The sequence below is a fragment of the Pithys albifrons genome, chromosome 1, assembly GCF_047495875.1.
Source record: "Pithys albifrons albifrons isolate INPA30051 chromosome 1, PitAlb_v1, whole genome shotgun sequence".
In the NCBI taxonomy this organism is placed as follows: Eukaryota; Metazoa; Chordata; class Aves; order Passeriformes; family Thamnophilidae; genus Pithys; species Pithys albifrons.
This window is the reverse complement of record NC_092458.1, coordinates 22,862,637-22,885,398: the sequence shown is the minus strand read 5'-3', so window position 1 is coordinate 22,885,398 and position 22,762 is coordinate 22,862,637. Positions and strand designations below refer to the sequence as shown.

At 43.3% G+C, this 22,762-nt stretch overlaps 1 protein-coding gene across 7 annotated transcripts in view; it reads left to right on the top strand.

The window, feature by feature from the left end:
- MAP4K4 (mitogen-activated protein kinase kinase kinase kinase 4) overlaps nt 1–22,762 on the top strand; it is a 172,650-nt gene that overhangs the window by 89,986 nt on the left and 59,902 nt on the right. For all 7 annotated transcript variants that reach the window (XM_071579684.1, XM_071579385.1, XM_071579625.1 and 4 more), the window contains exons 4-5: nt 19,277–19,402; nt 20,203–20,313. In XM_071579684.1, the coding sequence (XP_071435785.1) occupies nt 19,277–19,402; nt 20,203–20,313 (237 nt within the window). The remainder of the gene's footprint in view (nt 1–19,276; nt 19,403–20,202; nt 20,314–22,762) is intronic.

The window sequence follows — 22,762 nt, the reverse complement described above, 5'->3', positions numbered from 1 at the left end:
CAGTTTGAATGATTGTGTGTGGAGTTGTTGGCTAAAATAGTCCTAAAGCCCATCTCCTAAATCTAGAGATTATGGTAGCAAGTGCTAATGCTCAGGGACCTGGGAATTCATTATACTTTAAGCCGGCTTGTAACCATGAGAAACGCTGTCCTTGTGCCTAACAGGAAAGTGTTCTCCTGCTGTTCCCAATCTCTTAAATATACAGTGGGAAGCACACAGCTGAGCTAGTGTTAAAAGAGCTCTGAAGATGGTTCACAGACTAGTTCAGCTGATCAGTGCAGGAGAAGATGCTGTTTGGCTCCAGAGCCTGGAAGTGACTCAAGGTCTTGCCAACAAGGGTCCTGTGTACATACCTCTAGATAGAGAGTAGCCTCCTGTCAGAGAACACTAATAAGGTGCAGATAGCCCCCTAAATAGAAGTGCAAAGGTGTTGTCATTCAATTGCAAAGAATGATGCTTCATAATAAGACTCTGGTTTAGTTTTGTTCCCCTGTGCTTGTCATCTCTCTTAGCACGATTAGAGCAATGGGAGTCTGGCCACAGAGGCACCTTTTTATTCTGATGTTTCCCTGTTGATTTTTTTAATGTCAGGCTTTATTTCTTCACTGTTTTATTCTGAAAGGTGTGTCTGTGAGAAGAGAGCATGTTAGTGGCAGAAATGCTACTGCTCCTGTGTGGACAGCAGGCACATGAGTGTTCTGTTTTGCCTCACATCCACCAGGTAAAATGGTAGTTTCTTTACCCAGAACATCACTGGTACAAAAGATGAGGTCAGAGTTCAACAGCCTGTTCTCTTTTGCATCTTGTTCTGTGGGTGATGGTAGCCTTTACAAGTGTCTGTCTCTACCCAGTGGAATGGTCAGTTCCAGAAGTGAGCTCAGCATTTTGTGTGTTGCTTGGTGTCCAAGGTGTTTCTGCAGCGTTTCACTTCAGCAGGGATATTTTCCACTGTAGCACCTTCTACCTGAACTGAGTTTTAGTGTTTGATTCTGGAGCCAATAAGAACTAAGTGGAAATCCAAGTGTAAATGCAGCAGCCCATGGACCTTCAGATAACTATTACCAGGCTGACAAAGCACATTGGCTCTGCCTGCAAAAGCAGGAAAGGAGAGTGTCCATGATCCCTGAAAATAATTTTCTTATGTGGAATATTTTACCAAATGGAAATATAATTGTGCAGAGAAACCACAGGCAGCAAGGGAGAGAGAGCATTCCCATGGCTGGCAGCTGGCTGCTTGGCTCCCCTGCACTAACCTGTCCTCCTGGCCAGGGCTGCAGGCGGACACGCAGCCCTGAGTCACTGCTGTGGAAACAGTGATGGAAAGGCAGCATTATTAATGAGGGTTTTATTTGTCTCTTGCATATTTTACTCAGCAGCCTTTTCACTAGTATTTATTGGTGTTACCTCTCTGAGCCTTTCGGACAAAACTGTTTTTATAAATGAGTTTGTTGTTTTTCATTCTGAATTTTTTTTTGCTTCTCTTACTATACCCCTTTGAAACAATGTTTTAAATGTAAAGCCTGTCATCAATTGTAAAATGATAGAATTGCACCGATTTATAGATCAGAGGGGGCTGCATGATCAAACAAGTCTCCATTCAAATTGAATCCCTGAGGGAGATGTGTGTTCCTGTTTCAGAATTGCTGCTGCTCCCCAATTCTGACTGAAAAGTTTGGGAAATGTACCTAGTCTTGATTTGCAACACAAATTGATAGCATTTGCACTGTTCATGTAAAAGCGAATGGATCAGCATGTAAATGCAAACTCATTCACCATGCCTACAGACTGTGTAAATTCAGGAAAGGATTTCTCCTACTGACAGGAAAGAAAAGAGGAATAGTTGCATTTTCTATTTGTAAACCTTCAGATGGCATCCCGTTGTGACAGCAGTGCTTCCTCTTGACATAGGTGTTTATGGTTCTAGTTACTTCTCTCCTGAGAAAAAGTTTTACAATACAGCATAGATAATTTGAAGCGTGGCTGCCACTGCAGGGGAGGCCCTGCCTTTCTTTCCCTCCTTTCCAAGCTTCCTCTGTACCAGCATCTATCTGGTCCCGTCCTTCAGAGCTCCACTGGAAACAAGTTGGGATGGTTTTTGGTGGTGGGGTTTTTTTGTGTGTTTGTGTGTATTTTTAATACAGATTAGCTTTCCACTGTTTTTGCCCTCCTAGAGCTGGGCAGGAGGTGAGTAAGAGGGGTCAGGCCGGTCAGGGAGTGAGAAAGGTGGCATTTGGGAACTGGCCTGAAGCAATAGCTCTACAAAGTTAGTCATGAGGCTGCCTGAGGAATGCATACCCATCCCTTTACACTGCAAATCCAGTAGGAAAAGCAGCTGTGCAACGCCTTTCCAACATCCTGGCTGCATCTTTCTCAACTACCTATGGTGACTGCTGAGAAACTACTCATAGTGTTCCACACCTGAAGAATTAGGAATAAAGATTGGAGTGTAAAGGTCTTCTGCAGAGATTCCCCCACCCTCTGGTACCTTCCACTGTGCAACAGGCTATTTTTAATCTACTTGCTTGCCTCAGAAGTTACTTCACTTTCTTCTTTGGACCATTTCCATAACATTTATTGTGATTCTGAATTCCAGTGTTTAGGATAATGTCAGAGCAAAGAACCACTGTGTGGCCAGCTCAGTTCTAATGCAAGAGCCAGAAAACTGTGCTGAGGATGTGTGATGCCGAGTGCCTCCGATCTGGTGACCTGTGGGAAACTGGCTTAGTTTAACTGCATTTTGCATCATGGCCCATGTTTGCAGGCAAAGAACCTTGTTAACCCTGAATCTAATGGTGCTCCAGTTAGTGAATGGCAAAAGAAAACAACCCTTCAGTGGGCTAATCTAGGTAGCCAGAGTAGGTCTACCTCTGAAAGACATCTGTTGGCTTTAAGTAAAGTCTGGAAACAAAAGCCCAGCCTGCCCTTGCTGAGTGTGCCTGGGTGGTACCACTGCTATTTCACTGGATGCCACTCATTCTTCCTCCATATAGATAGGATTTAAATCAGCAGTTTCTTGGGCAATAAAGTGGTTTTATAAGGTGTTAGAGTAGTCTTTCTGTGGGAAACAAGGCTCATTTTAACATACGATGCGTCTAATGATTTGCCCCTTTGACATATCATAGAATCAACAAGGTTGGAAGAGGTCTATGAGATCATCCAGTCTAACTGTCCACCCAGCACTACTACTGTAATTCCTAAACCATTAAACTGTACCACCCAGATCCAGATCCAGACAACTTCTTGAACATGGACAGGGATGGTGACTCCACTGCCTCCCTGGGCAACTATTCCAATGCCTGACCACTCCAAAAGTGAAAAACTTTTTTCTAATATTTAATCTGAATCTCCCTTGTCTCAGTGTAAGTCCTTTTCCTCTGCTTCTCTCTCTGTAGACATGGAAAGAGAGACTGGCCCCCACCTCACTACAGCCTCCTTTCAGGTCATTGTAGAGTGATGAGGTCACCCCGGAGTCCTCTCTTCTCTAGGCTAAACAAACCCAGCTCCCTCAGTCATTCCTCATAAGACCTGTTTTCTAGATCCTTCATGAGCCTTGTTGTCTTTCTCTGGACACACTTCAGTACCCCAGTGTTCTTTTTGTACATTTTATTTAGGTAGTTCTGTAATAGGTGGATTGCATACCGCTGGTTGATAAAGCCAGAAGAATGCAATTCAGTGGGTTTAGGCAGCATGTTGCAATTACATAGGAAAGACCTTCAGACACAGCACTCCTGAGGCAGTGCTGGATCCGGATGGAGATGAAGACTGACTGGCAGTTAATACGAAATTTTCCTAGGAAAAAGTGTTTCTTCTACTGGTTGTCTCTGCAGCTCGATAATGAATGGGATGAATATACTTGTGGAAACTTAAATATTCAGAAGCTGTATATTTGGTGGAGAGCAGAGATTGTGCCTATTACTAAGGATCAATACAGATCAAAAAGTTGGAATTCAGTGTTTGAGGTTGAGGGGAAAAAAAGACATTTACTATCAAGCCTACATTCTTGTGAGTTTTCCACTTTTTTCTGAGTCTTGATTAAGAACCACTCAGGATTGATTGATTCCTGTTTTGGATTAAAAATCTAATCCATGATTGTTCACAAAAATACCCATATTCATCAGCCTTTGGAATACAAATAGCTACTTAGAGTGTGGATAAACTGTCATGAGCACTCTGCTTAGTGTGGTTCCACAAACTGTGCTGTGCTCCTTGAAACATGGCCATCTTGACCTGGTGTGGATGATGAGCAGTGGTCTCCTATGCAGGTGTTTGTCTGCATTTTTCCTCCTGATTGCACTCAGTGAATAGTTGTGTAACTGCTCTGCTTTTTGCCATCACTAGAGGGCTTAAGAGGGACAAACCTGCTTGCCTTCTGCATGATGTCAAGAGCCAGAAGTTTCTTCTGAAACCTGATACACAGCATTGTACTAGAGACCTTTGAGTTATACTAGTAGGAGCTTACTGGTGTTCAGCAGGTTTTTTTTTGCATTTGCCATTCAGAGAACTTCTTTCATCGTTTTCTTTTTCCTTTTTAACCTTCTCTTTTAATCATCTTTACAAGATGAATGGTGAAACAGAGCCTTACCTGGCCCTAGAGCTGTGAGGTGAGTAGGGTTGGTGGACAGATAACAGCGCTTAAAAGGTTTTGTGGTGTCCTGCACTTCCCTGAAGGTGAAGCGACTGGAATGTGCAGGTTATCAGTGTGCACGGGCATGTGCCCACTCTCCAGTCCAGCACTACAGTGTTGGCACTGGGAAGAGGTGGCCAGAACTGGGTCGTGACTATTGCGTGGCTGTACATACTGTGGTTCCTGGGGAAAAGTGTCTGCTCACAAACCAAAGGCGTGAGGGAATAAGGGATGTATTGTATGAAAGACAACTGTAGCTGGATGTCTTGCTTTGAAGAGGTTTGCCAGTGAGTTGGAGAGCTGCCCTCAGCCAAGCCCACTTTCAGTTAGGAAGTTTCATAGGTCATGAAAAGCAGCAGTGTCTTTTTTTTTTCCATAGTGCCTTGCCTTTATATGCAGCAGCAAACATGCACTGCCGTCATTCCTTGTGCTTTGGATCAGCAGCTCAGCGTTAGCCCAGGGAGGCTTGTGAATTCCTCCCGATTTCTCTGTGGTGTGGGAGCTGAAGCACATAATGGCTATGATTCAAAGAGAAATGCTAGCTCTTTGCTACTGATCACTTTGGCAGAAACCTCCAGATGCAGATGCTCAGAGACTACAGACTGAGCTGTTTTGGGGCGAGTATTTTGTTTAAAAAAAAAAAGCACCTACAACCTTAGAATTTCCTATTATTAGTGATAGTACTAATAGTATGCTTTTCTATCTTTCTAACAGCCTCCCTATTCTCCCTTTTCCTATTCTACACCCCCCACGGCTCACTTTTTAATTCAAACCAGCTAAAAGCTTTTCCTAGTGGTGCATCGTTTGTTGGTAAACTGGCAAAGACAAACAACCAATTTAACCAGCAATTTCTGCGAGGCTTTTTGTTTTGAGTGGGCTTTGGAATTTTTCTGTGTGTCTGTTGGAGGGACAAGTCTGCAGGAAACTGCAGGAGAGGAGCCTCCAGCCATGACTGACTTTGTTCAGATGTCTGTAGTCTGGCAGAACTTGACCTCCGCAACACATGGTCTTTCACTTAGCTGCCTCTCTCCAGCTATTGGAGAGGTCCGATTTGCTGTGTGTGGGATTTCTGCTGCTTCCATGCTGCTTGGTAATGTTTCCAAACTGAACAGAGGATCCTTGCCTTGGTGGTGGAGCTGGAGCTGGCAGGGTTGCTGCAGTCTGTCCCTTTATGCATGACTTCATTGTCCCACTGCTCTGCTGTGAGCAAATCCGGTGCCTTGAACCATATCCTCCTGAATTTCGAAGCTCTCCAAACAATCTAGGTTTCCTCCTTCGGATATAACTGCTTCCCCCCCTCACCCTCCTCCTTCCTCTTTGCCTGAGCTAATTGCTCTTTGTTTGGTTTCAAATCAAGTGTGATTAAGGGAAGATTTCTTCAGACTGTCACTTCATCATGTTACCAGACTAGCATAGTAAAAAGTTGTAATATCTGTTGGGGTGAATACCCAGAGCACAGAATTACAGGCCCTTTCCTGCTCGTGAGTCATCTTCCCCTGAGACTGTAGAGATACATTAGTTTTATTCTTACAGAAAAAAAAGTCACTGAGAAGACAGCCAGTAATTTATCTGAACAAGAGAGGAGGTGGTGTTTTGTTGGTGTTATTTTTTTAACACGAGACTTATATCTTTAAGGAGGGCACTTGTCTGGGCATAGTTCCCATGCACATGCCAGCTGGTGAGCCTGGCTGGGCATGTTGGGGCCATATGTGGCATAGGAGATGTGGTAGCTACTTGAGGCTGAGGAAACCAAACCAATACTTTTTCCAAGGGAGATCAGGTTATATTATGTTTTGGAGGATTTCAGTAATACATGTTATGCCTGCATTTATTTTACAGGCAAGTTGCTGAGTTTTGTGTTTTAACAGGGGCTTGTGCCACAGGAGTGGGCTGTGTCTGTCTGAGCTGTCTGCCTGAGAAAAGAGACCCAGAGTAGCTCACAACACACACCCCTCCAGCACCTATTTATGTTGCCTTTCTCTTTGAATGTGTGTGATGCCCAGCAAATGCAATAAACAAAGGGTCGAGTCCCTTGCCACAAGCCTGAAGGAGAAGTGTTGCCCCCATCTCTGCCCCAGGGTGGGCTGCAGCCTCAATGAGCTGGTGGCTGTGCTTCCACCTCTTCCCTCACTGGTGCAGGGCTTTTTCTTTCTGGATGAGGTGGCCTGGTGTCTCGAGTTTCTCTTACAGACTCTGTTGTTGATATAGAGCCTGTCACAGAAGAGTTTTGGACTGAGTAAACCTCATTTTTTTCTTATCAGCACCCGGGTGTCGGTGCCTGACTCCCTTGTTCCTGCTCGGACTGCTTTGTGCCTGCTCTGCACACACGTCTGCGGTTTTAAGCAGCTGTCTGACAACTTAGTACTTTGCCCCTGTGGCCCCGCAGATCCCCTCTGCTGGTCATGTGTAGTCGTGACAGATAAGGCAGGGCTGACAGGTCAGGGCTGGCAGGAGCTGCTGCTTTGCAGCATCAGGGCAAATAGCAGCTGGGCCTCACTGGGAGCTGGTGTTGGGACTGGGAACTGGAATTCTGTCCCCAGACTCCTGCCGGTGCTCTCAGGGTTTCAGCTCAAGAGTGAGAGACTTGTGCTGGGGTCTGAGCTGTTTGTTTTTGAACTGGAGAGTGAGATGCCATAGCAGCTCTAATTTTTGAGGTGAAATACCTTTTAATAAGTGCTTGTCTATTCACAGGCCAGCAGGAAAACCGAAAGTGTATTGTGGTATTAGGGCCATTTTATATTTACTCCAGTCCTATTTCTTGGCTGTTAATCATGGTCTCTTTGTCACCTGCCCAGCTAAGGGTGTAAATGCAGCTGGGGTATATTATTTGCTAGCATTTGTTGCTTTATTTATCATGATGGAGGCAGAGGGGTTTTACTTTTCAGATAGATAAATAATTAGCTGGCTATCCTCAGCTTCCTTGCTCAGAGAGCAGGAGGAAGGTAGAGGGGGAACTATGACACCCTGTTTAATAGATGGACATGAGCATGTTGAGGCTCTGTTCATTGTCAATTCACTCCTGCAGCACCACTCAGCTGTGAGGTTTCCAGGCGTGCTTGGCAGCACCGACAACAAAAACATCTGGTCCAAGAATATAGCTCCCTTCTGCTGGCAGCTGCGTGAAAATGATTTTGTACATTGTGGCGTAATGCCAAATGCACTTAACTTGTACACTAAAGTGCACAGCCTTTATAGAGCTTTGGCAGTGCAGGGCGATTCTAAATGCTGTGCATAACTCAGCATTAATCTACCAAAGAAAATCAAAACCTCAGCAACCAATTTTATAAAGAACTCACTTATCACACGTGCCCAGATGTGGCTGTATCTTTGTACCTGTCTAACAGCTCTTCCTGTCTGAACACAAAGGAAAAGCTTTTTGGTCGCAGCCGTTGTTGTCATGTGGCCTCCATGAAGATTTGGCACAAACACGAAGGGAAATTTGCCCCTCTCAGACATCCCTGAATTCCTCTCCTCAGCAGCTGCATTTGTCTGTTACTGATAGAGGTTGCCTCCCCTCTTGTTTTAGAAAGGACCTGGTGTGTGCTGAAAAAAATGTTAACTGTGAATCAAGTAGTTTTAGTGTCGGCTGGTAAATTGTAATTTCAATGATTGGACCTGATAATTACAGACATCATCATCTTGTCAGTCAGTTGTAAATCACTCTGTAATGGATTTCCCTTTATAAAAAGAGCTGTATTTCTGAGCACAAGTGTATTTTAGAGGTAAAATATAATATCCGTATTCCTTCTTGCTTTGAAAACCCTTAGGGTTATAGGCATGGACCTCATTCGTATGTGAACAAGCAAGTTGGAGAGGTCTTTGCTCCAGGAAAGCTGCTCTCAACCTATATATTTCTAGTTTTTTTTTATTTTATGTTTATTCACACGGGATGGCTGAGCTTGGTGTTGCTTTTTCATCCCCAAAACTGCTGTTGGGTTGTAGGTTTTGGGAATGCTGCAGAAAACCAGGAAGGAGCTGAATCCCAGGGTCTGGTCTGGCATCAGTCATGGCCTTGGATTTACACTCAGAAGAAGGAGCCCATTCCTCCCCAAGAAATAGCAGGTGGTTTGAGGCTTGGGCAGGGGTGTTTCAGTGGGTGTGTGCAGGGCTGATGGTGTCACAGATACCAATCTCATGTTAATTCTCTGCTCTGTCACTGCTTTGAGCAGCAATTCTCACCAAACCAGAGAGAGAAGGATGAGAAGGGGGAGATGGTGGTGGCAAAGCGAGGAGGAGCAAGCCCTCCTCCCTTTTTGAAGCAGTCTTCTCTTGCAAAATGGGCAAAAGAAAACAAAGATTTTTCTAGGGTATTTTTAAAATTGAAAATGGAATTTGACAAGCCTGTAGGGCTTGGTCCATTTTCCTCCCTTCTACTCATCCCAGCCACCCACACTCTGCAGGGACAGTATAATTGCCGTGTTTCTGAAACACACAATAGTGGGCTGGTGTCGCAGGTTTCTTTGCAATCCCATCTGTCCCTCATCAGGTGAGAGGAACTGGACTTTGAACTTCTTGGGTCCCCCCTGTTTGCACCTGGCTTTCTGCATAAGGCAGAGGAGAAGACTGCAGATTAGTGACAGAGGCTGAGCAGTGACTAATACTGGACCAGAGCAGCTGAAGTGTTTAACCTTTAGGCAAATATTACCTGAAGGTAAAACTTGTAAGGACCTGTGCGCTCACGCTATGTCATTCAATCGTGTTTGTAAGACACATGTACAGATCTGATGATTCCTTTTATTCCTGTGTAATTGACATATTTTGGCTGCTTAACAAAAGAAACCTTGTGTTGAATAAGTCAGATCATGATCTCACACTAGTCCTTGCTTACAAGAAGTTTTTTGGAAGCTGTAGCATAGCTCAAAATTTTGAGTTTTCCTTTTGTGGGTTTAAAACACAGCATAGGTTACCAGCAGCACTAAAAATGGGCATTAAGTGTGGGTATTGGTTCCTAACCCGATGTATTGCCTTTGATGTTTGGGAATGTGATGACTTTCTGTTAGATGTTGTTTCATCTGGCAAGTGAACCTCAGACAGGGGTACACCACTTAAGAAAAGAAGCATTAAATCCATTTCTTCATAGTAGTGGGCTAAATAAAGTTTGCCACTTTTATAGAAGTGGATTGGTGGGCTGCAGAGAAAATGCAGTAATTTTGTTTTCCGGCTTTTCTTAGTAGTCATTTTCTGACAAAATGCAGGGTTTTGTTAGCGTTGCAGACGGAGTTTTAAATATTTGGAAGGAAAAACTGCAGCACTAACAACATGTTAATGTGGAGAGTTTCCTTAATTAAAGTCTGGAAGACTTAGGGAATATGGACAGCTGATGGATTAGCAATATGCTACAAAGTTCCTCTTCCAAGTACTAGTTGATTTGTGTTCAGAAGTCAAGGTCCATAATAAATTTGTAATCTTCCAGTAACTGTTTGCTGGCCGTAACAATTGATATGACTAGTGACCAAAGACTGGATTAATTCTGTTGAGTTTTAGGCACACAGTGGTTGTGCTGAAGCCTGGCACCTGGGCATCTGAAATTTAGCACTGGGGGAAAGGTGTCTGGGAGGGAACAGGTCTGTCCACCTGAGGTGGTATTCATCCTATGGAGAGATAGAGATAACTGGTGGAACTGTGCTCCCTGGATGTGTGAAGTACTTGGTTTGTGGCTGCCAGCTGCTTACTGCTGGCAGTTGTGGTGGTTCCTTTTTGTGCTCCCCCCTGAGGTGGTGTTTTATTTTTTAATGTATGATTGATTTTGCAATGCCATTGCCAATCTGCCCTCTCTGCTTTGCAAATCTGCCAGTTTGCTTTTGGCCTACATAGTATCAGGAATTGAGCAGTGCCAAGTCTTTCATCATTGTTGTGCAAAGAAAATGGTGGCATGGGATGGAGTTGCTGAATTTCTCATGTAAGCTACTTCTGCAGACCCATCTCTTTTTAATAAAGGATCCTATGTGAAACAGCCCCAAGGAAAGCCATGATGGGATAACTTCCTTCCTCATGTTTGTTCTGTTCCTGTTTGGGTATGCATGGCGTTAGCTTTCCTGTTTGCTATCCCAAACTCTTGGGATATTTTATTTATCTTTTAGGATTTGGGTTTCATTCTATATATGAAATGAAAGATGGGTTGTAAATAATTTTCTCTTCCCTGTTCATCTACAAGACTCATTGGTCAGTGTGGGTGTGAGGCTGTATAGTGAACCAATCTGTCCTGTGAGGGAATTAGCATCTTCATGTAATTTTAGGTTTTCATGATGCATGTACTGGAAGAACATTAGTGTTACACTAGAACTGCTATTTTTAATGTATTTTACCATCTCAGTTTACATTTCTGCTAATATAGCATCTGTGTGACATTTGGTGCATAGGAAATCTGCTTTCAGTCATTTCAGCCTTTTGTTTTCTCCTCTCAGATGTTTGCCCCCTCTAAGTTTAAAGCTTAGTTTCAAACCAGAACTTCAGTTTCTTGTTGAATCTCTCCAGCTGCATGAAACCTGCAGGACTTGAGAGCTTTTTCCGTCTCTCAGGTCCAAACTGGCCCAGCAGTGTCTGGATGGCACATGCAGGGATGGACCCATGGGTTGATCCCTTTGGGCAGGAGATCTGCCCACCAGGTGGGAGCAGTGGAGCTTCACATTGCCCAGGGGAGAGCAGGGACCAGGCAATGGGCCAGTTCCTCCCCTAACTCTGTCACTCCCAGAGATGCTGCTTTCTTTGTCATCAAATGTTCACTGAAATTGGAAGTAAAAAAGCTGTGCAACTTTTTGGCATTGTGCATTAATCTATTTTCTCTCCAGCATCTACATCTTGTATTGTCTGAGCTTGGAGCTTTGCATAAGGAGATGGCTGTAATTTCTTTCCTCCACATGCAGGCTTACTTTTCGTATCTGCTAGCAAGGGCTTATTCTGTTCACAAGAAATCTGAGACTGGATGTAGAACTGTGTAGCAACAGGCGTTTTTAGTGTGAATAATGGTGAGGAAAGTGGGGTACGAAACCTTCCCTCTTTTATGAGAGCTCTGAAGATGTCAGTGTAAGGCCAGCTTGTTGCATAACTTGTAAGTAATTTAGGCTTTATGAGGATGGACAGTTGAATTGTGTAGCTGGGACAAACATGCAATCTCAGCAGGAAACTCTTTAAAGTATGTAGGATTGAGGGACTAGCCTTGGAAATGAAGGGATTTGCCCTTAGGAGATTTCTCTCCTGGTTTTCTTTGGAAAAGCCTGTGGCATCCTAGGGTTATACTGAGGGCGGTCAGCACTGGTGCAGTTTCTGTGCCTTCAGAGCAGCTCACTGAGTGACCAGCGAAGGCACCGGAGGCACATCAGGCAAGAAAGAAAATATTGTTGTCAGAGCGACTGGCAGAGGAGGTGGTTTGGGGGGGAGACAACAGACAAGTATTGTCTTCACGTGGTTTTTGGCTCCTTCCTGCCTGCACGTGATTCCATGTCCCGTGCCTGCACAATGCTGCTACACAGGCTCCTTCGGGCAGTGCTGGGACCCTGCTGAGGAGCTCGCCCTCCCTCACGCCTTTTTGTCCAGTTAATTTCACTGTCGCTTTATGGCTGCAACCTCAGCGATGGCACTGCTGCAAACAAGTGGGCTCATTTTCTCTCTTGTTTCAAATGATGCCTTTAGCATGCAGTAGGGAGGGTGTTGTGCCAAGGGGAGACAAAGCAGCTTCTGTTTTGTGTGTGTTTGGAAGTGTGTTTCTCACCTGCTTGATGAAATGTTGCCACTGAAGGTAACCGAACTTGGTCATAAGGACAGCACTGTTCTGCCAGCCAGTCTTCACAAATCTAAGGGTTTTTTTGACCCTTGAAAGAGGTTCACAACATCTTCTGCAATAACTCTGCCTGAGCTGTGTTGCCGGTTTGCTGTTTCTGGCAGCCCGGGCTCTGTGCTGGCAGCAGCAGCAGCAGCTCGCAGGCTGGTGGGCAGCTCACAGTGACAGCATGGGTTTCCGGAAAGCTCACAAACAGTAAAGCCTGTGAAGGGCTCTCCCTGCATGAGCTGCGTATGTGGACAAGGAGCATAGTCTGAGAGGCACCCTCACAGCAGTGGTGGGGCAGATGTTCACCACCCCCGCCATGTTGTTGGGTGTCTAGTGCTCTTTCGGCATCTCTGAGTGTGGGGCATGATAGATGCCTTTTCTTAAGAGTGAACAGTCTGAAGGCCTTTGAAAAAGTGTGTTAGGGAAGGACTTGAAGGACAGTGCAGAGAAATTAATGTGCAGATGCCAAGGTGGGAAGAGTCTGTGGGTAAGGGGTCCATGAAAAAGAGACCTTGCACATGAAGTGAAACAGGCACAGGGAATGTTGGGAGTGAAAAGGTAACAAAGGAGAGAGACAGAAGGGAAATAAACTTGGATGAGGTTTTTAGCTTGAGTATGACAATGCTCAAAGGCTGTAAAAGACTCTCAAGACAGATGGGATATAATAAGAAAGCTGGAGGATCCTGTAAAGATTTAGGAGGACTTGTATATGGACTTGTTAAATGTTTACCTCACCTCTTGATTAAAGTATTTTCTTTTAAACAGTTTAGACTTTCCCTCTCAAGAAAACTGTTTGGTATTTTCTCTTCAGATCTATTTTATGTCATATTCCCAATCCCAACACTCTATTGTGGTGTTGGAGAGGATCATGTTTTTCCACATTGCACTGTCTGCACTGCAAGTTCCTCTGCTTTATGCAAACTTCCTACCTTGGCAGTCACTGGCAGGGATTTACCTGGCATTTGGAGTGTCATTGCTCTTATAGTCTGGTTCCTCCCAAAATTACAATCTCCTTGCTGGCTTGGAGGCAGCACCACAGCTCCCAGTTCAAGTACTGTGTTGTGTGCAATACTGCCCCAACTTCCCTTGCCAGAATATCTCCCTCGTGTGTGAGAACTTTATTAACGAGTGTATATATTGCGGGTTTCAGCAGCAGAAAAGGTCACCTATTGTGCTAGGCACTATTCAGACTTTCCCTGTCCTGGACAGATTGTGCTCTGAATGGATGCCAGCCAGGTCTGGTGTGAGAGGAGCAAGAGAGTTGTGACATTCAAGCAGAATGGTGCTTTGCAAAAGTTGGTGTTGTGATTTATTGAGAAACATTTTTCTTTATGTTTTTGGTGTGGTTTAGGAGGTTGTTTGGGTTTTTGTTTTGGTTTTTTTTTTTTTTTTTTTTGTTTTTTTGTCTTGGTTTGGGTATTTTTTGTTTTCATATGTGTGGAGGGCAGAAATGAAAAGTGAGAGGAAGCAGAAAAGAAAATAAACTGGATTTCTTGTGGGTGTCTCGTGTTTTTCTTCAACTTTGGTGTCAGGGGCACACTGTGAAAGAAAGGGCAAGTCGTCATCATTTCGGTGCCTGTGAAGGCAAACAGGTTTCCTCACCACTACCCTGAGGGTCTGTGGATTAGCAGTCCCTTTTCTGTCCCAGTGTTGAACTGAGGCTACTGCCTGCCCCTCCACACAGATCTCAGCTCTCCTGTAATCTAAAGAATCCCACATTCCACAAGTTACTACTGGAGCTTGTGATCCTCAGCAGCTCAGCTTACCCTGAAACTCCAGGCAGAGCATTGCCAGCTGCCATTCCCCAGGCAGGGCAGCTCCCTGGGTATAGGCAGGCAGAGACAGCACTGGGAAAGCAAAGGAGATTTGAGGTTTCTCTTTCCATCCCCTTTGCTGGTGTGTTCAGCTTTCCACTCTTTGGTAGTGATATTGGCTTCTGGTTGTAGCTAAAACGACTGTATGCTGTTGTGAGGAGAGAGCTGAGATTTGTCACTGTCTCGTTTCTTAAATCAAAAAGCAAAGTTACCGACGAGACCAATTTGTATTCCACTTCATACTGATTTAGAGCAGCATATAAATCATCTGGCAGGATAGGTAAACTTGTTCTTACCTTTATCACAGAACATTGTCTTGCTGAACTGTGTTTTCTCATTTGCATTTACCCTCATCGAATTACTAGGGTAACTAAAACCTTCTGATGTTGTCCTGTTTCTTCTGCTCGAGCAGTGCCATCCCTTAAATGGGCATAATCAACAAATGGCAAAGAGCAGTGGTCAGACAGCTCTTCCACATGGGGGAGTTTGGGTGGAAAATCACCACTTGCATGCCCTGGGACATGTCTTTGCTCTACCTTTAGATGACTTGCTTTTCATTTGTTGAGTTGGTTGATTGGCTTTTATAATTTAAAAATTCAGCTTCTGAAGTAATTTCATTTTCTATAGGGCTTAGGAAACAGTGTTAATTCTCCCTTGCTCCCCAAAGTGCGTTTCTGAGAGACAGATGCTCTTAAGGGTCTTGTACCAGTTTTAGTTGCTAGAACAGGTCAGGACTGTTATGCTTGACCTCCTGAGGCATCTGGACAATGATGTTTAGGTAAGTGTATAGAAACAGGACAGATATCAAGTGATTTTTCTTATTCTTTGGTTTTGTTCTTGCCACTTTTGATACTTCTAGAGCTTAATTCTCTTCCATCCTTACACAATGTACAGCAAAGTGTTTCTGCATTCTTCATATTCTAAAAATTTGTGTAAATAAGCAGAATTTTCTTTCAATAATGATGTGGGGGGGTGGGGTATTACCTTTGGAAAATGTGCTGAAATGGAATAATCAAGCTGTCCAGATTAATGTGCCATATATGGATCTACTCTAGTAGCTTTTAATTGACTGGGAGTTACTCCAGTCATGACCATGGTCAGATCCTTAAATCATTAGCTACTTAAATCATCACAGTTTTGTAAGTGCTGATGTGGTGAAAATAACAAGTCATTGATTTGCCATCTGCATGAGGAAAAACTTGTACTGATATTTAACATGAAATGATGAATGGAAAAGCAAGCAGTGTTAGATTTTGTGCTACAGCCATAAGCAAGCTGATCAGGTGCCGCTGGATGGTGTGCTGAGAGGTGGCATGACTAGTTTTATTTTTAATGTGCTAATTCAAATTATTAGAAATTATCTTAGTGTACATAGGTGGATTTCTGTGTGGGCATCATACAGGGGTTTTAATCTTATGGGCAAAATTATTTTGATCAAAGAGCATTGCAGTTAGAAATCCCTAGAAATGCTTGCACATCCATTTAATCTGAGAAGGGAAACACATGGAAAGGGAGAGGAAAGCTGCTCTAAGCTTGATCTAACCATGTGAGTCTCGCAAAAGTATAGCTTACTGCAAAAATTACTGGTAGTCAGATGTGCTGTCACAAACAGAGAGCAAATGTAGAAATATCAAACACTTATCCCAGCCCAATCACAGGGAAGACAAAGAAGGTTTCAATGTGAGTTTGTATGCACAGATAATGGCTTAAAGTGGTAATTGATGCCAGCTGCATAAAATCACTAGGAAGGGCTCACCAGCTGCCTCTCTCCTCCAAGAAAAAAGGATATACTTTTGTATTATTTCATGAGAATGACAGACTCTCGCATAAATCAGTTTTTATGTTCTCCTTCTGTGGGGTACCAGCGCCTCTGCAAATGGAGGTACTGTTAGTGGTGCTTGTGTTGTTGGGAGGAGGTGAGGGACCTTCTGTCTGTGAGGCTGGTTCACATGTCCAAATCCCAGGATGGCTCCTGAAACACCTTGCTCTGCGCAGGAGGATCCCTGCAGCACGCTGCAGCGTACCCTCCCTGAGGCACGTGTGTCAGTAAGGAGACCTGTGTGGAAATAGTCTTATCCGGTGAGATTTTTGGGTGGGACTCATGTCACCGTGTTGTAAGACATCTGCCAGATTGGTGTCTGCACCTTGGCTAATGACCTCAACCTGCTTTTGTAGTTGGAGGCAAGAAGTAAACACTGGTGGGGTGCACATTGTTTGGCGTCTTTCAGATGTCCATATTGAAATGAAGTGAGCTGTATGCTGGGAAAAAAAATGCTCCTGAATTTTGGTCTGGCCAACTTTTTTTTTAATTTCCTTTTTTAAAAATCTTCACCAGCTGCTGTACTGCAGTGGTGCTGCTGCCTTCCCTGTGCTGATTAATCCTTGTGATAGTACCTGTCACCACAAAGTCTTCAGGACTCATTGCCAGGGAGTTATTGATCCACACTAAGTAAGTGGAGTCCTCCAAAGCCTGGCAGGAATTACTGAATCCATTTATTTTTGTAGACTGGATTTTGGACTGAACTGAACTGTAGTTGAGACGCTATTTGTGTTGTGGACAAATGCTCACAGGCAGCTGAAATAGGAGTGTAGGAGCCATATTAGCCTTTTATTGTTTGTTCTTCAGGGGTTTGGGTGGTCTCTCCTCTTCTCTCCCTCTCCTCTCCCTCTCCTCTCCCTCTCTTCTCCCTCTCTTCTCCCTCTCTTCTCCCTCTCCCTCTCCCTCTCCCTCTCCCTCTCCCTCTCCCTCTCCCTCTCCCTCTCCCTCTCCCTCTCCCTCTCCTCTCCTCTCCTCTCCTCTCCTCTCCTCTCCTCTCCTCTCCTCTCCTCTCCTCTCCTCTCCTCTCCTCTCCTCTCCTCTCCTCTCCTCTCCTCTCCTCTCCTCTCCTCTCCTCTCCTCTCCTCTCCTCTCCTCTCCTCTCCTCTCCTCTCCTCTCCTCTCCTCTCCTCTCCTCTCCTCTCCTCTCCTCTCCTCTCCTCTCCTCTCCTCTCCTCTCCTCTCCTCTCCTCTCCTCTCCTCTCCTCTCCTCTCTCCCCCTTTTTTTTCTTCTTTCCTTTTTCAGAAAGAGATCCTGTCTAAGTGTTATCATTTTGGCTGCTGTTAGAGTAGACAAACATGAACAACTTTTAGGACATCCTGCCCACTGTATTGTAAAAGCTATTGTGGTCGTGTGCTGAGAGTAGGAAATAATTTTTGTCTAAAAAGTCAGTTCAAAATAGCACATTAATCCAGTTATACATATTAACTTATCAGCAATTAAGTCCCAAATTGTTAAGTTTAACAAAGCTTCTATTACAGTTTTTTTTGGCCTAAATGCATGGTTCAGAGGTTCAGTGTAGTCGTTCCTAGTATAAGCATATATTCTTCTTCTCTTTTTTTTTTCCTTTTTTTGCATATAGTCTAAATAAATAAAAAATCATGCAACAGTAAGGACAACAGAAGCAGCTGAGGAAGCACCAAGTTAGCTTTTGGCTCAAAAAGCTGTTCTAACAACACTTTCTCCTAGGGCTGCTGTTCACTGAGAACTTTGATTTACAAGATTCTTTTACTGTTTTGTTCAGTGTTCCAGAAGTACACAGTGTTTTACTTCAAAGATGCTTCATGAGAATATAAGAATGTTTTATCCCTGGTGCATTTTGGGAATTCCGTCACAATAATTTACAAGCATCGCATCCCACTATCAGAGTATTTGAAATTGTTTGTTTTGTTGCATAGAGTAGCTTCTTTTGCTCAAGCCGTGTATACCAGCATGCATAAACAGTTAACATGTAGTTAGTATTGGCATCTGCATATGTCGTGAATAGCATATTTGATTGCTAGCATGGTACAAATTGCAAGGAAGTTTAAGGCTTATAATTTTATCATGCAATCATCTTTGACGTCACAGAATAATCAAAATATGTACTACTGTTCCCATCAGCCAGCAATCCTAGGGAACAGAAGTTTTGGGTTCTTCCTGGAATCAGTTTAAGGTAGACATCTTCTGCTGGGATATCTAAGGATAGAAAATTGTGAAGCAAATAAAGACTGTGCCTAAAGGGATATCCATCTGCCTTTTCATTTGTTGCCTTGATAGGTGCTTGAAGAAGACTCCCACTGTCTTAGGTATGGAAAGGGAGAGCTGGGGGTGGGATGGTGTCTACTCCTTCTATGTCTGCTGGCTGCTTGCTCAGACACCACCTCAAAGCGTGCAGATCCTTCCATGCAACATGTCCTACTGTGACTTCAGAAACAGATTGTGGGTGTTTTTAAGGAAGGGTTTCATAGTGTTACCCTTTTCAGCTCTTTGAAGATGTGACCTCCCTTCACCTGAGCTGCTCTCTGCTTGGCATCTTGCTGAAGCAGGGGGAGCTGGGGGAAATCCTTCCTCTGCCTTTGTGTCCCAGCATCCTGTTTACTGCCTGGGCTCCTCGCCCGTTCTTCCTGATGCACTTGCTCGTCCTCCACAGAGACAGATGGAGAAGCAGGAAACTTGTGCACGAGACAAACGCTTTGTCCTTGCAGTGGGGGAATTCCTGATCTCCACCTCTGCTTTCCTGTGTCAGTCCTGTGCTGGCACCGAGGTGGGAACCTGCCTCAGCAGCTGGCTTGCATGGAGCTGCTGTCTGGCAGTTAAATAGAACTGGTTGCAATTTGCAAAATTAAAGGAGGAAAAATGAGGAAGATTGAAGTAATACTTCTTTAACAAAACTTCACAGATTTTTCCAGTTTTCTAGTTCTCTGGGTTACGTATAATAAAAGTCTTCAAGATAGGTGTTTGCTTATAGTATTATAAGCATAGGTTTTTTGGAACAGATTATGTCCTGCTCCATCATTGGGTCAAGCCCAGTGCATCCTTCATTTGTTTTTTTTTTTGCAGTGCTGAAAATTTGTGAAAATAAGACTTGTTTTAGAACTATCTCATTAAACAGGATTTTGATGTCATGACCATAAGTTGGGTTTCCTGAGCCATGATGGTGGTGGAAATTGAACTTTAAGCAAATATATTTTTACAAAAGTGAAGAATCAATAAATAATGCATGTTGTATATTAAACACATGGGAGTTTGTTTTGTTTTATTGTTTTTTCTAAAGGATGAAGAAGAAGAAATCAAGCTGGAGATTAATATGTTAAAGAAATATTCTCATCATAGAAATATTGCAACTTACTATGGTGCTTTCATTAAGAAAAGTCCTCCAGGACATGACGACCAACTGTGGGTAAGCAGATGTTTTTCAAATATGTTCATGTGTCTTTCCCTATTGGATATAGTTTGAGCATGACAGAAGTATCACATTATGGAAAGGCAAACTAATAGAATGTGGTGATTGCCTGAACAGATAGATAAGTGAATCACATAGGTTAATCACACATCCTTAAGAGAATGGCTTAACTGAAGCTTCCTATAGGCAGTGGATTTGTTCTTTAAATAATGTTTTTCTCCCCACTTCCCTGATGGGTAGTAGCATGTTTCTTGGGAACAAGACAGCTGAGCTGAGCAGTAAAAATATGTTACTGTGAAAAGAAAGCTGCACTTGAGTATCGTACCCTTTACATTTCCCATCCCACCTCATCTGCACCCTCTGGAGGACTGAAGTTTGGGTTTGAAACAGCAGGGTATAGTCATCAGTACATGTTCTTCCATAAATAAATGGAAGTTAAAGGATAAGATGTGTTGCAATGGTGTGATCAGTTTGATTCCTTCAGCACTGGATGTGCTCTTGTTGCTAATGCATTTTGCATAGCTGAGCAAATCCAGATTCCCAGCATTAAATTACAGTGATTAAATCAGTCCTTGAAAATGTGGTAACTAATGTGAGACATATTCCATATATGTCTTGACACACATTGAAGACATTTGCTTGAATCCATTTTCCAGGCAGAGATATAAGATAAATTCTGTTCTCTGCTCTGCTTCACAAGGATTTCCTAAATCAATGCTGCAACCTGATTATTTTGCTTTGCTGAACAGCTGAGAACTGTATTTAATGTTGGTTGTACACTGATACTTGTTTTTCAGCTTGTTATGGAGTTTTGTGGGGCAGGGTCTATCACAGATCTTGTGAAGAACACGAAAGGGAATACTCTGAAAGAAGACTGGATAGCATATATCTCCAGAGAGATTCTCCGGGTAAGAAAAATAGTCTGTTCCACACAGAAATAGTCTTAAAAGATGTAGCCTAGGTTGAGGTTCTGCAAGAAGCTGTTTCTGATCAATCCCATTAGCCATGTCATCACTTGGAGAGTGAGTAGGAGCAGATAGATGTCTGCTCCATATCATTTAACTGGATGTGAGTTGTACTGTATTGTAGCAGCAAACTTGCAGAAAACAGCAATTGTTAGTCATGACAAGCCAGCAGAAGAGCCAGTGACCTTACCTATTGTAGAAGCTGTGAAACAGTGTCCGTAAGACTTGAGGCTGAAAGTGTTGTAGCACAGTAGGGTACAGAGCTGTTTTTTTCAAATGTGCTTGCAGCTGTCTTTGCTCCTAATCAAGTCTATGGAGGAAGGGAGTTGTTGGCTCAGGCCAGCAGTCAGGACTTCTGTGCTGTGACGTGCTCTCATATTGTGTGTTCCTGCAGTCTGTCTAGAGCAAGCAGCTACATCATGTGTGGCTGTGCAGTGCTAGCAGATGGTGTTGCAAAAGTTTTTCAGGAAGGGGGCTGCAACTTACCATTTTTCTAAAACTGTAACTAATTCATCTTAATATTTAATTTCCAGTTGGTACAGTTTAAGTGCATTTTGAATTGGCATTTGTTTGCTGCACTAAGTAAATCTGGTGTGGTTTTCCTCATGCTTCTTTGTAAAACAAATTGCCTCCTACCCATACCACTACACAGTATGTTTGTTCAATTGCCTAATCATAAATGAAGTTCTAAAGGGCTTTGTATATTAAAGGAAACCAACACTGGCTCTTGCATAAATCAGTGCTGCTGTTGTCTGTGTTACACGTTTGCTCTGTCTCGGCAATTTTTAAGATGAGGATGAAGGACGACATATAATTCTGGTCTCCTGCTCTAATTCCAAATGGTAGAAGAGAGTCCAGCTGCTGGCATTTAGGCTGGCACATTTTAAGTTGTTTACAAGGGAGAAGTTGTATTTTAAATCAAATAGATAACATGCTTTAATATGAGGAAAGGTAACTTCTGCAGGACTGATCTTATACTTGATTTGAGAGCTGTGTGGCCTTGGAGATATTCCATGCTATGCTGCATTCATCCTAGGTTGTCCTTAGGTAAAGTAGTCAAATGATTTCTGAGAAGAGGAAGATTTATTTACCTCAGAAAAGAGTTAGGGAAAGCTGTTTTCTCATTCCAGGGAAAAATTTGCAGAAAGAAGCCTTAATTACTGGCCAGCAGGGACTGGAATTCTGGAAAAAAAGGAATGCTAAAGCCACATTGCTATGGCACATTGCAAAAGCTGATTGGACACAGAGTTTGTCAGAGATGGAGAAGAAGTTGTATAACACAAAGTTAAATGAGCTAAAGGGCCAAAGATTGATTTAAATGGAGACACAGCTGAAGATTGAGCTGGTGGATCCTTGTATGATTGGACAGGTCTGGGGACTGCAGAAGCATGGAGACATGTCACTCTGTTTCCTCCCAGCCCTTTGCAAGCCCAAATGTGTTTTTTCAGTAAAATTAGTTGGTACTCTGGAGAGAACAGACAGTTATCTCTCTGGCTGGGTCAGAGTAGCAGAAGGCTTTAAAAAATATCCTGTGTGAAGTTGTGGAAAAGCCTTAATTCCTGTGAAAAGTAAGACTGCACTTAGCATTAGCAGTCAGTGAAGGTGTTGGAGACATCAGCCATTCACTTGATTTGCTTGTGACATGTGGAGAGAAGTTGTGGATGGTGGGTTTTTTGTCACACCCATTAACTGTTTTAAAAAAAGAAAATCGCACAATAGTTATGTAGGCAAACTGGTAAATGATCATTTAATGAAGAACATGTGTTAGGAAATACTTCCCTACAGCAACCACTACTCTCTTAACCTCTTGCAGCTGTAAAGGTTCTATTTCTTTATTTTTCATAAAACATTAAAAGCCTGTGAGGGCAATGTGAACAGGCAAGACGATCCCACTGGAGACTACAATTTTCCGAGCAGAAAACTGAGGAGAAACCAAATTACAGGCAGTTGCTAATACGGTTGCCTGTTGTTCTCCCAATTACATTAGAGAGTAAAATGCAACATATGTCTTTCTCAGCCCTCCCTCCACATGGCTAATGCTTTGGGGCACGCATCCAGGTGCTGTCTCAACAAAAAGCACCGTATGCCAGGAGGTTTTGTTTCCTTTGGAAAGTATAATGCTTACACTTCTTTTTATTTTTCTTTCCTCCTTTTTCCTTTTGCTTTTTTTTTCTGAGGAGCAATTATCTGGCTTCATATTTATAGAGGCTAGAGAAGAGAACTGCAGCTTTGCAGTAGAGCGTTTCTTTGTCATCTGTCATCTCTTGTCCTCAAACATAACTGCAGTCATCAACCTCCCACCCCCTTCTCAGGGGTGCATATGTGCATGTTGATGCTGCCTCCTTTTTTCTTCCACCACCATTCCCCAGACTAAATTCTGTGTGACCCTGTG